Genomic DNA, 12,036 nt, shown 5'->3' on the forward strand with positions numbered 1-12,036 from the left:
ATCAAGTAGGGCATATAGCACTCAGAACAAATGCTTTTGGAGAGCAATAAAAACAGCCTGTTGCAGGGGCTCAAAGCACAGAAAATGGAGGAAGAACAGATCTTGCACGTTTAATTAACCTTTCCTGCTGCAATGAGAATGTCAAACAACTTCAGTGTCACTGATATGCTAACAGAGGAAAAAATAAACATTGATACAAGAATGAAATACAGCAAAAGTCAACCTTCCCTGACAACTTCTAGGAGCACTGAAAGAACCTGACAACAGAGGCAACACTGGGTTATCTACAGCGAGCAGGCAAATTTGAATTTCATTTTCTTTTTCCTCTTTCTTTTAATTTATACTATGCAGAGAGGCAGATAACTGGGTTTAAAGGAGTCATGCTGTTAGAGCCAGATTGCAATCTCCAGGGCACACGTCGTTACAGAGCACGTCACCGCGCGCAAGCGGCACGTCTGACCGCCCATATCGCATCCTCTGGGGCGTTCCCTTCTCTGGGCGCCAGCCCCAACCTGCCAAAAGCTCTGCCAACATCACAGTTGTATTTCAATAACGACATAACACTTCTCCGCTTTAAAAAGAAAAATGATTAAGGAAAATGACTTTTGTTCAGTTTCAACTATTCGTATATAATGTTTACAGTAAGTTACTTTCCCTAAAAAAATTTCGCTTGCCACGTGAAACTCCAGAGCCTAGCTTACAGAAAGCAAGTTTTTTTTTTAAGACATCCGTTTTCAGTACTAAATGGCTGCCAAAACACAAGCTATCCTTGAAAACTGAATACTTATAAACTAGTAACTCATCATCCTCAAGACAACAAGGACGATATTTTAGTCAATTATCTTTAAAACCAGTAACCAGCAGAGGTGGCAGGCTAACACGTCTCCATAAGGAACTCCTCTGCTCACATGAAGAAAAGTGGATGTAAAGATAGTTCCCAGCATCACAGAGAGAGAGGAGGACACTCCTCTTCCCATAAAATCTTGAGCTGCTTTGCTGAAATGCTATCTTGAGTGTGAAAACCAGCACTAGCCATGGTGGCAGCTTTTGTGTAGGATCTGCAGTCCTCCAGGAATGGGATCCAGACTGGTAAATTCATTACTGCAATTAGGTAACTTAATATATGCTATGGTGGGAGTATACCAAAGGCTCGATTCACTGCTTTGCAAGGAAGGCAGGTTTGGCTGTGGGTTGAGCAAAACTATACAACCGATGAGTCTTTTCATTTACTGTCCACATGGGAAAAATCAGGAGAAACATGCATTGTTTGATGAACAGAAAAAGAAATCTTCAAATCTTTTAATTTAAAAAATGAACAACCAGTCTGAATCAACCCCAGATTCTTTCCTTAACATGAAAGATTTCACTTTGTTCTTGCTATTTCACTCCTTTTTAATGTTTTCTCATTTTATATTTTACTCAATTTTAAAAGGAGAAGTGTTCATTTGAAATGGAAGCCCCAAAAGTTCTGATTTCTAAATGAAATGTCTTTTAGAAATATTTCCAATTTTAAAACATCCCTATATATGCCTTTAAAAAAAAAAAAATTACATTACTCACCAAATTCAATCCAGTTTTGCCAGGAGGGTTAGTTCCCAAACCCTTTTTCTGCGGCAAATTTACTATAAATCAAAAACATTCTTCTCATCTCTGGAGTTCAACCCAATCTTCCCTGCTGACAGAAGTTGGGCCCTCAGGAGTATTTGGGGGAGAAAACACTGAATTTCTCTCCATGTGTTCGATAAAGAACGACACTCTATTATGCTCCTTAGGATGATAACAGAGCAGCAACAAAATAAAGATTTTTATGACGGTGGGGAGGTCCCTGCACGCCTGCATGCGGGGTATGTAACCTGCAGCCTTCTCCCCTCCAAAAAATATCAAACAGAAAGTAAGTTCCAAACCAACAGCCCATTCGTACCTCTAAAACCCCTCTCTGTGACTCTCGTTCACCTCTATGCGGGTAAATCCACAGCAACTCAGAACAGGTAAAGCTTTCCCCTGGCAAGCTTGGTTCACCTCCTAGAAGCATTTAATTTGCTTTGCAAGACAGGGCTGTTTCCAGCAGAAATTTGGGGGTGGGCAGACACTTGTATCAGCATTAGAGGTACTAATGCATCTTCTACTTAACACAAAAGGCCTATGAAGCTGAAGTTTTACATTTTTATTGTGCCCAGATCAATGGCTCTGATTTCAGTGTAAGAAGAGGAGGTGTAGAAAGTCTTTGGGTGAAGAGGACTCTGCTGGCTCCGACAGGGTTAAATCCCAACTTTCCACGCTGTGCAACCAGTGACCCCTCTTGAAAGCAGTCCTTAATTAGTTATAAGCAATTAACATTTATTAACACAAGCTGGGGCAACACATACATAATAAATCCCGAGTTGTAACCACAACGATGCTCCACCAGAATATGTGCTTTAGCCTCACAGCCACAAGAAGGCAAATGAGCCGTTTGCAAGTGTTTTCTGCATGTTACCATGCCAATGTCCTTCCAGCGAAGTGCTTTTGTTCCAACTGCTCTGATTCTCAATTAATACGCACCATTCAGACAGGTTTTATTTCAAATTACACCCTTTTTGAGATGAGCTGTTTGTAAAAGAAAGTAATTTTAAAAATACCCCCCAAAATGACCTTCTCACAAAATATTTACTGCATATTGCACTTGATACAATAAAACCCCCTGAAAGCAGGCAGTCTGCTTACCATAAAATGTCAGTTGTCCTCGTGCCACGTTTTTGCCTCTCACATTTTCAGCTACACACTCATAGAGCCCAGCATCTTCTTGCTGAAAATTTGGGATTTCAAGAAGTCCACTTGATCTGTGTCTCCTGGCTTTTCTGGGTATCTGTTTCCCATCTGCTCTCCTCCAGCTAATCGTAGGAACGGGACTAAATAAGAAAAATAAAGCAAAATAAGACTCACAGAAAAAGCTATGGGTCTTGTCCTGATAAGCACTTGTCTGATCAGTTTAACACTGTTTCATGTTTGAGGATGATGAAGACACGGTCAGCCTGAAGACTCTGGCACAGGATCTGGAGCAATTTTATTATGGGTGGCTTATATATAATATAAATCTACATATGTATACCAATGGTGTATTGCTCACATAGTCTTAAAAGCAGGAGACTATATTATTAAAATGCTGTTTTGACAAAGTTGAATCCGGGGTTCTGCTGTGACAATACATCCATTTTCCTACCAGTCCCACATTTTGATTTCGGAAGTGTTGCCAGTGTTTACTCTAGAAACAACAGGTGTGTTTTAAGTGTTGCATGAGACCTCAAAACAGGAGATGCACAAACACATCTTTACAAAATAAGTTACATCTTCTGTCTTCCTTGGCAGTTCCTATTTTTGGTGAGCAAAGCCCCTGTTCCCCAAGTCCTTTGCCTGTTACGAATGCTGGCAGTAATTAACTCCCGCTGAGGGAAGTGAATGGTTAGGAAATCCTGCAAACTCTACAACACAGCATTACGAAAGTGAGAAGCTGGAGGAATAATAATAATAATGGATCAAAACTTACTTCCCCAAGGCAAAGCACTCCAGTTTCACCGTTGTTCCTTTTGCAGATGGAACCGTTTCTGGGAACTGCACTTCTATTTTCGGCTCATACTCTCCCATCACCCCTGTGAACATAAATAGATGCTAAGGCTTGGTTGAATTTTTGCAATAAATTCGCAAGTGTTCCCGTGCTAGCACAGAGCTGTTCTATACATCATTACTTGCCCAATTAATCCATTCATTTTAAACATGGCCTGTTTCTAACAGCCGTGTAGTGTGGGCTCTTTTCCCATTTACTGCCAGAGGAAAATCTGAACCAGCGCTCCACACCATCTGCCAAAGATTAAAATTTCTTCATGGCTCTGTTACTTTTTGCTTTTGAATATTCAGGATTTTTGCAGGTAACTTGTGAAATAAGGAAAGCAATAATAAGGGAGGTTCACCACCTTCTAGAAAATGAAATGCGGAACAAATAGCCACTAGGAAAAGATTTAAAAGCACTGGAGCTAATCAAGGCTTCTATTAACTTCAAGGAATTAGATGCACAGAGAACATATACTCTTCGGGTAATTTCTTTATTTTTACTACCCCAGTAAATCATGTATTGTGGCAGCCTCTTTATGAAACTGTGTTTAAAAATTTGTGCACATAAAAAGGCCATTATATTCATGATAAATGGCTACACTTCTAGTCACTGTACTGTCTTAAAACCGGCACATATCATTTCACCAATAGTGATTATCAGCTAAGTGATGATTGCAGTTTAAATCTTAACTGCCTGGTGCTTCCCGGACGTTGGCCAAGCATGGGGCAGGTGAGGAGCACGTGGGCTGTGAGGCGGGAGTGGTGCTGGATCGGGCCACATGAATGCCACCAGTAGGCACAAATACAGAAATGAGTTAGCACGAGTAATACAGAAATGAGATAGCACAAATTCGCAGAGATATTCAGGTAAGTCAGGACTGCTTATGGGGGCCCATGATTGCAGTGCTGCTTTCTGTCCTGCTGCTTGGCAAAGAAGATGCAAGAAAGGCCTTTTTTTCTTTACTTTTTCACAGTTAGAGTTTTAAAGCTGAAAATGCTCAGTATGAGGCTTACACCAAGTCTACCTTTACTTGCTGACCTGTATATTACCTGTTCTGGTGCAATAGCAGATTACATCATCTTTCTTCCAACCCGTTAATTGCACATAAGCATTGCTGCTACATTATATAAAGAGTAGCTGCTGCACAACATCAGTCATCAAAACTAAATGCATTTTTTAACAATACAAATACTCTCTCCATAGACATGTCCTGGCCAACACATACAGCAGAAAACTCACAAGTCTGTGTCAATGCTCCAGCATTTACATACTATACAAATAAGAATTATGGACCATGCTACTCCTTAGCCCTCTGCATGTTAACACTGCAGCCCTGAAGGGCTGGGAAGTGTCTGTTACAATTAACGTCATGAAAAATCCTCTCTGTTCTCCTGATTGCAACTTGCCACATCTTTGCAATCTTGCCTAAAGTTCTCCAGACTCCGTGCTAAATGTTTGCTGGGCAAGCTTCAGCCGAGACAAGAACAGCTACTGCCCAGCAGTGTTCAAGAGCAAGGCTGGGTGTGAATGCTTGGGAGCAGTTTTGCTGATACTAGAACTTACTGAGAGCTTTTCCCAGAAGAGCATTTCCACGTTCTGCAATGAAGACCACAGATTTGGCAGAGGAAGAGCTTTTGAGGATATGCATCCCACGAAAGCCTGACCGCATCCAGGCAGCTGCCTCACTTTGGAAGATGCTGGCTTTCAGATTGGAGACTTACCTGGAGAAATTATGGTCTCCACCACCCTTCCCAAGGTGGTTGAAGAGCTCCTTGGTGCCTGTGCCACCAGTTACCCCCAGCCCCACCACAGCCCCAGGTGCATGAGCAGAGGCAATGCAGCTCCCCCCAGAACTACTCCGCCGGCTCCGCTGGCAGCCAGCTGGAGGGTGGGAGACGATGCGGTGGCCAAGTAACACGGGAGAAAGGGAGCCGGCCCGAAGAGCCAACTGCCCACTGACAGGCCAGCTACAAACCAGTCCTCAAAAAGCAAAATCCATGAGAACAGCTCCTTCTTCTGTGCCTCCTCCACTCCTGAAGCAGGAACTCGGTCCCCTTAGGCAAAGCAGGCTGTAAAGTATTGTGTGACACTAACGGGCTATTTAGGATATTAAGGCAGAATGTATTATTAATACGTTATTCACCTGACAGAGCAGGAGACAGGAATGGGAGGGAGGAAAAATGGCTTTTTTTGCCTTCTCTTCACTCATTTCTTTTACTGTTCCTGTTTCTTTTCCTTGGGCTGGGACTGGAGACCTGTAATCCCAGGGGTGACAAAACCCCAGATCGGGATGGGAAGGCTACCTGGGGCCATAGGACATCGGCTCCGGCCACTGTTACCCATGGCCCTGCAGCTCTGGCAACCGCTGCTGCCTCTTACAACTGCGAGGGCAGCTGTTTTACCAGCATTACTGCAAACTCTAACCACTTAAAAATCAGGACTCATATCTGGAAAAATCACAAGGCTCCCACTGCAATTATAACCTACCTACACATATATATAGGGTATGCTGCAAGTCCTGCCATCTCCGCTTTATAGGAGAAACATCAGTGCAGTTGAGATATCTCTGTCCCGAATCCAAGACCATTTCCACGCAGACAGTCCTTATTTTTCCTGCTGTTCCTGGGCGATTTAACATCTGACTTAGCCGTGCAGGTGGAAGGGACGGGGGAGAAAATAAAAGACTAAAATAGACACCGGGTTTGTAGCTTGGAGAATGCTTCCAGTGTCATGGCACATCAGATGCTCTACGTGTTTGCATTTCAGAGGCTTTTGTATTTTTCTTCCAATTTCAAGGTTTAAAAATGTGCTTTTGGATGAAAGTCCCAGGAATTCAGAAGCAAGCTAATTTGTCTGAGGATATGATATGCATTTCCTGACAACACCTGTGAAATGTTAAAGTTTAATTGGCCCATACAGCTGCTGCCAATGGTAATTTTATTCCAGGTCTATTTCAGTTCTTTCCTACTATTACTGTTTTAATTCTGATGTAAAAAATCCAAAGTGCATTTTAAAGAGAAGAAGTAAAGTACTGCAAGAGTGGTGGCTGTGAACACCTGGGTGCTCCTCACAGGCTTTGGCTGGTGTTTGCTGCAGGGTCAGGATGGCCCAGAGGATCCCAAAGGTGCAGTGGTGGGGATGGCACCCCTGGGTATCTGCTGCCCTTCCAGGCAGCACGCTGCAGAGACTGTGGCCTCGATGGGGATGGGGCAGCCAGATGACAGACATGTTTTTATTAAATGGAGGACACAGTGTTGCAGGTTTGTTCTCTTTCCTCCTCTCTTCCAGTCCATATCCCTCAGCCAGCTGCCAGAAGGCTAGTCTGGCACTCAAATTTAAATCCTTTTTCTTCTGAGCTGCAATAAGTGCTACAATCCTAGTGGACGCCTTACTTCAGGCTTTAGGACCATTATTCTTCGGTGCCATATATATTTAGCTATTTATTATATTTCCCAACATGAAAATAGCTCAGAGAGCCCTTTCTCCATAATGGGAGGTACCACCTGGTAGTGTCAGGACTAACTCCCACCCTTGCAGAACCCAAGCCAAAACCAAACCTCAATACCTTGGGAAATCTAGAAAACCATAGTATCTTTTATTTTTTCCTTTTATACACTAGCACTTACATGATGTGAAAGGGAGAGCTGCTTCATTCCTGGATGCCTGTGCTGGAATATGGGTGCACATTTTAGAAGGACAGGTCCCAAACCATAAATGTGCAGTTTTGCTGCACTTACATAATATTGTATTCAAATCTTTTATCCACCTGCACTGCAAGCATCCTTGCCGCCAGAAATCCATACAGCTACATGAAACTATTTAAACAGGGGGTGATGGCATGCATTTGTGGGAGGGAATTTTTAAGAGGGACAGAGGAAAAATATCCTTTTCCCAGCACACACTGTACTTTGTACGCTGTATTTATCATCCTCAGATAACCTCTGTCCATAGAAGCAGAGAGCTTGAGCTCTGTGACCGCGACAGCTGCCTCAGCATTGTCTGTTCCTACCGCCATCCCGTAACTTTCTATGATATTTATCTCTCCAAGGAGGAAAAGCTGTCTGAGGGTAACTAATGGGATAAGAGGCACCTTCTGCTTCCACAGCACAGCAACAGGGAAGGAACTCGATTTCTGTCAACAAGAGCATGTACCACTGGTTACAAAAAGTAGCTGCAAACATCAGGACATCTATAACTCTGGAGCCTCGCAGCTGAAAACAAGCAAAAGAGAAGCACAAAAGGCACAGGTGGGGAAAGCAATCTGCCTACAGGATCTGATTTCATCCCCTACACCTGTATCTCTTCCTTTTACCGATTACAGCTCAACAGCCTGGTATTGTAAGGCAAGCAGCGCTTGAAAAAAAACATGTTGAAAAGCTGTTTTTCTAGGATGATTACATTCAAGTAACCACGACAAAGACAGCAGGTATTCGATGTAAAAAGCCTAAATGATTCACAACTGAGTCTAGAAAAATTACTGCCATAAATTGAAGAAGAAATGTGGGAAGAAACCTCGGGGCTCTCGTGGGCGAGATTTCAGCCCAGCGCGTGCCGTTCTGCATACCCAGATCTGCAGCGGCGAGCCGCTCTGGGGGAACAAGGACTGTTCATTATTTTGATGAGCAGTTTGAACATTGCCTACAGTAAGAATACCCACCACGTAATTCATACCCATATCTATTAAAACAATTGAAATTCTTGATATCGAACAGCATAGGGTCAGCCAAACTGTGAGCATCCAAACTCTGTTTTCTTCCTACAGCTCCGGAATTGGGAATTTAAAAAGTTTTTGAGTGAGAGATTATCATCAGCACAAAAGGAAAGAGTCTTCTCTTTCTCTTTTCAACTCAGTGTGAAATAATTAAAAACCAAAATATAGGTGCTATTCTTAGTTCTATGTGACCAGTATTCCTTTTGGATAGTATCCTACTCCACCATTTGTTTCTTTCAAAGTAATGGGGCTATGTATAAACTACAAAGACCCGTAATTAATTCTGCATGACAGCAAAAATGTTTTGCAGTTTAAAAATAAATTTGATTTTTGAGAAAAACAAAAATTTCACAAGGAGATTGTTGTGAAGTACCTGGATTTTTCTGGCATTCACAAAAAGTATATCAATATGAAGCCAACCAGGCAATAACTTAGAAACTTTTAGCAAAGACAATTTTACAAAGGACGCATTGGAGGAGGCTGGACTATCCCGGCTGGGACGCCAGCCCTCCAGCCCAGGGCTGAGGGGCCTCGGAGCGGCATCAACCCCTCTGTAACTCGGGAGCTTCCAGGGGGATGGGGGACCCCCACCCCTTCTTCCGAGCTGCACAAGGGCCCCGCAGCCGCGGTACCTTCCTGCCTGCCCGGGTGGCAGCCAGAGGAGCAGCTCAGTACCTCTAAATCAATTGGGAGAGGTACATTATGAATTTTTTTCCACTTAACTCACTAACTGAAATTAAAAGGAACTGAAATATTAATTGTTGATGAGCTAGCCTCCAAGCCTACTAATTTAATGATAAAGTGTTGTAAGGAATATAACATGTCGTATATATTAAGATATACTGGACATGTCAGATATGAATACAAAAGACAAACATGACCACTTTGCCAGTGGAAATACAATGTGCCTTGTATGTTACTCACTTCTGTTGTTCACGCTTCTGAAGCAACATACATAATTTCTCTTTTCAAGTGTGATAGTGTGTTATATTTGGATTTTTTAGGGTTACTCTATGTAGAATGAAAAATTGAGATCTGCTGATTTTTAAAATGAAGTTTGCCTGTAATACTAGTGTAATCCTCTTTTAGAATACACATTTAGTGCAGTCCTATTTTAAAATACACATTTAGCCCATATGCAGCTTTCGAGTACAGCCATCTCGGGCTCTACAGATACTACAGCACCTTTCCTGTTTAACTCAGGAATGTATTCCCCAGCACCTCAGAGGTTCAACTAAAGTTTCATATCTTTAATGAACAGCAGCGTGCACTTCAAAGGAATCGGAGAACGCTCCTGTGAATTACCTCAGGAAGGCAATTGGTCCCTGTAAATAAAGCGGAGTGCACGGAAGAGTGATGCACTAGGGTAAAGCCCTTGGCGAGACGCTTTACAATTGGGCCGCCTAGCAATCATCCCAGCATCAGCCCCATCTCAGAACGAAAGCAGATATTGAGCTTGACTGCGATAAATGGAAGCACTTTCAGCTAGGTAAGGTTTGCATAAAAGTCCTGTTAATGTAGTACTTAAAAATATTTCTTCTTCAGTGCTGAAAATGTTAGTATGAGACAAATTTAAATATTCCTCTTTATCTTTCATAAATTAGGTGACCTACTCTGGACTCAGAGGGACAGATTTATGGCCACTGTGTTTACAGAAATGCAGCCTCCCTGTAACAGAGAACAGATCTGGCACAGACCTGCAAAAGCAGTCTTCTTCACCCCTCCCAGCCTAACCGCGGTGCTTTCTCATCACCAACAACGTTTCCAAACGGCCTGTCCGCAGGAACCGTGTTAATGTGAAAGGGACCGCTATGGGCAGGAGGCTGGCAGCAACGAGCCCGTATTTTACATGCGAGGAATTTTTGTCAAATACCACTAGGTGACAACGGATCTTCCTCTAAAAGAAGTTTCTAATAACGCATTTCTATTTCTGGAACAAATGTCCTAACTGTTATCCTTTCAACAGACAAATTTTAATTAATTTTAATTGCAAATTAACATGCAAATTTATTTTTCTTATCTACTCAAAAATGACGATGCTATAAATCATCTGTATAAATTTAGAAATCCTCTTTTGGTTTCTTCTTGCTTTTTTGTATTATTCCACAGACTACTAAAAATAGCACTAATTCTGCTCGGAAATACAGCCTGAGCTAACAGTTACCGAAACAACAAAGTGCTTTTGTTCACTTTTGGGCTGCATAAAATGAGGAAAACTGTAGTATATCCCAACTCTAAAATCTATTTTATTTCCTGTCTTCAGCCAAGTGTTGCCAGGTTCTTCTTTTATAATTATTGCCTGAATACTGAGAGTTGTTCCAGTGGTGGGAAGAGCAACCTTGGACACAGCATCATAAACCCCACCACTGTCTGTAACTTTGAACCATGGTTAAAGCAGAGGCCTCCAGTCCCACTGAATCTCTGCAAAGCAGAAAATCTCTCCCTTTACTCCGACATAATTATTTCAGGCCATTTCTGAATTTCTGGGTGACAGCCAGTCAAAGAAAACAAAACAAACTCTCCAACCCCAGCTCCCAATTCCCCTCCTCTAAATCCTACCGTCGTTCCTGAGGATGAGTGGGGTGGGGGGTCCCAGGACCCTGCTGTTGGTCACCGTGTTTGTCACCACGCACGTGTAGTTGCCCACGTCTGAAGCTTCCACCTTTGCGATGTACAAATTCCCAGTCTCTTGTGAAACAAAGCGGCGATTGTCCTGGTGTACGAAGGTTGGGTACTCATTGAAGATCCACGCGTAGGTGAGCTCTGGAAGCACAAAGTACCAGGAGCATTAGTGACAGGGTGCACATCCCCATGGGGCACTGTCTGATGCTGGGCTCCACCTCGAGTCGGAGCTAAAGCCCTGAAAATAATTTTCTCCCTGCCCCCTCTGGTTAGGAAAATTGGATATATCACAGCCCATGAAATGATAAAAAGGCTAACATTTTGCAATTTCTCATCTTTATGGCTACAAATATAAATTTCCAACTGTGACACTTCTGAGCCTGCACACGGATCTAATATTCTTGTTGCTCCTTCAAGTTCTTCCAATCCAGAATATAATGTGTTTTACAAGAATCTCACCTTTTTGTCATGAACATTTCAGCCTGACTCATGACTTTTCTTTTATTCTTTCTTATTAATTTTTTTCCCTTCAAAGACAGTTCGGAGGAGGATCTGCTGAGCTGTGTTATCACACACTGTATGTTTTATTCCTTCGGAATTTCTGAATCAGCAAAAACCTGAACACTAAATTAAGCAGCTGTAATCTTCTATATGACTAATTAGATAGTACTCTGTGTTTTATAAGGCATCTTTGGAAGTTATTTGCAGAATAAAAAAATAAGAGAGAGAGATGCTGCAAGTGGTTGCAGAGTTTGTAACTGAGGTTAATGCAATATAACCCTATTATATTTGCCGAAGACTAATTCCCAAACACCCTGAAAATGCTTGAAGAACTAAAGTGAATACAAGATTGCTGTAGTTTTCTAAGGGAACACTAATTATACTAAAAAGCGTATTCTTAGTTTAATACTCTAATGAGTCATAACTGTAATTGACCTCAACTACCATTAGGTACTTTGGAAAATATATTCTGCCCTCATGTTCCACTGTTTACATATATAAGAGGCTGAATGCAGATTGTTGGCTTTTATTTATTTATTTTTAACAACAGGATTATAAAATGCCTGCTTAGACTTTTAGGAAGATATGATAATTATGTTTATGTGGGAATATCTAA

General features: G+C 42.1%; 1 protein-coding gene across 2 annotated transcripts in view; it reads right to left on the reverse strand.

Moving 5' to 3' along the window:
* LOC140657952 (contactin-4) overlaps positions 1 to 12,036 on the reverse strand; it is a 258,606-nt gene that overhangs the window by 74,548 nt on the left and 172,022 nt on the right. For both annotated transcript variants that reach the window (XM_072875734.1, XM_072875733.1), the window contains exons 6-8: positions 10,857 to 11,060; positions 3,524 to 3,626; positions 2,704 to 2,888 (exon numbers count right to left, since the gene is read on the reverse strand). In XM_072875734.1, coding sequence (XP_072731835.1) covers positions 2,704 to 2,888; positions 3,524 to 3,626; positions 10,857 to 11,060 — 492 coding nt within the window. The remainder of the gene's footprint in view (positions 1 to 2,703; positions 2,889 to 3,523; positions 3,627 to 10,856; positions 11,061 to 12,036) is intronic.

Source organism: Ciconia boyciana, chromosome 11 (assembly GCF_034638445.1).
Source record: "Ciconia boyciana chromosome 11, ASM3463844v1, whole genome shotgun sequence".
Classification (NCBI taxonomy): Eukaryota; Metazoa; Chordata; class Aves; order Ciconiiformes; family Ciconiidae; genus Ciconia; species Ciconia boyciana.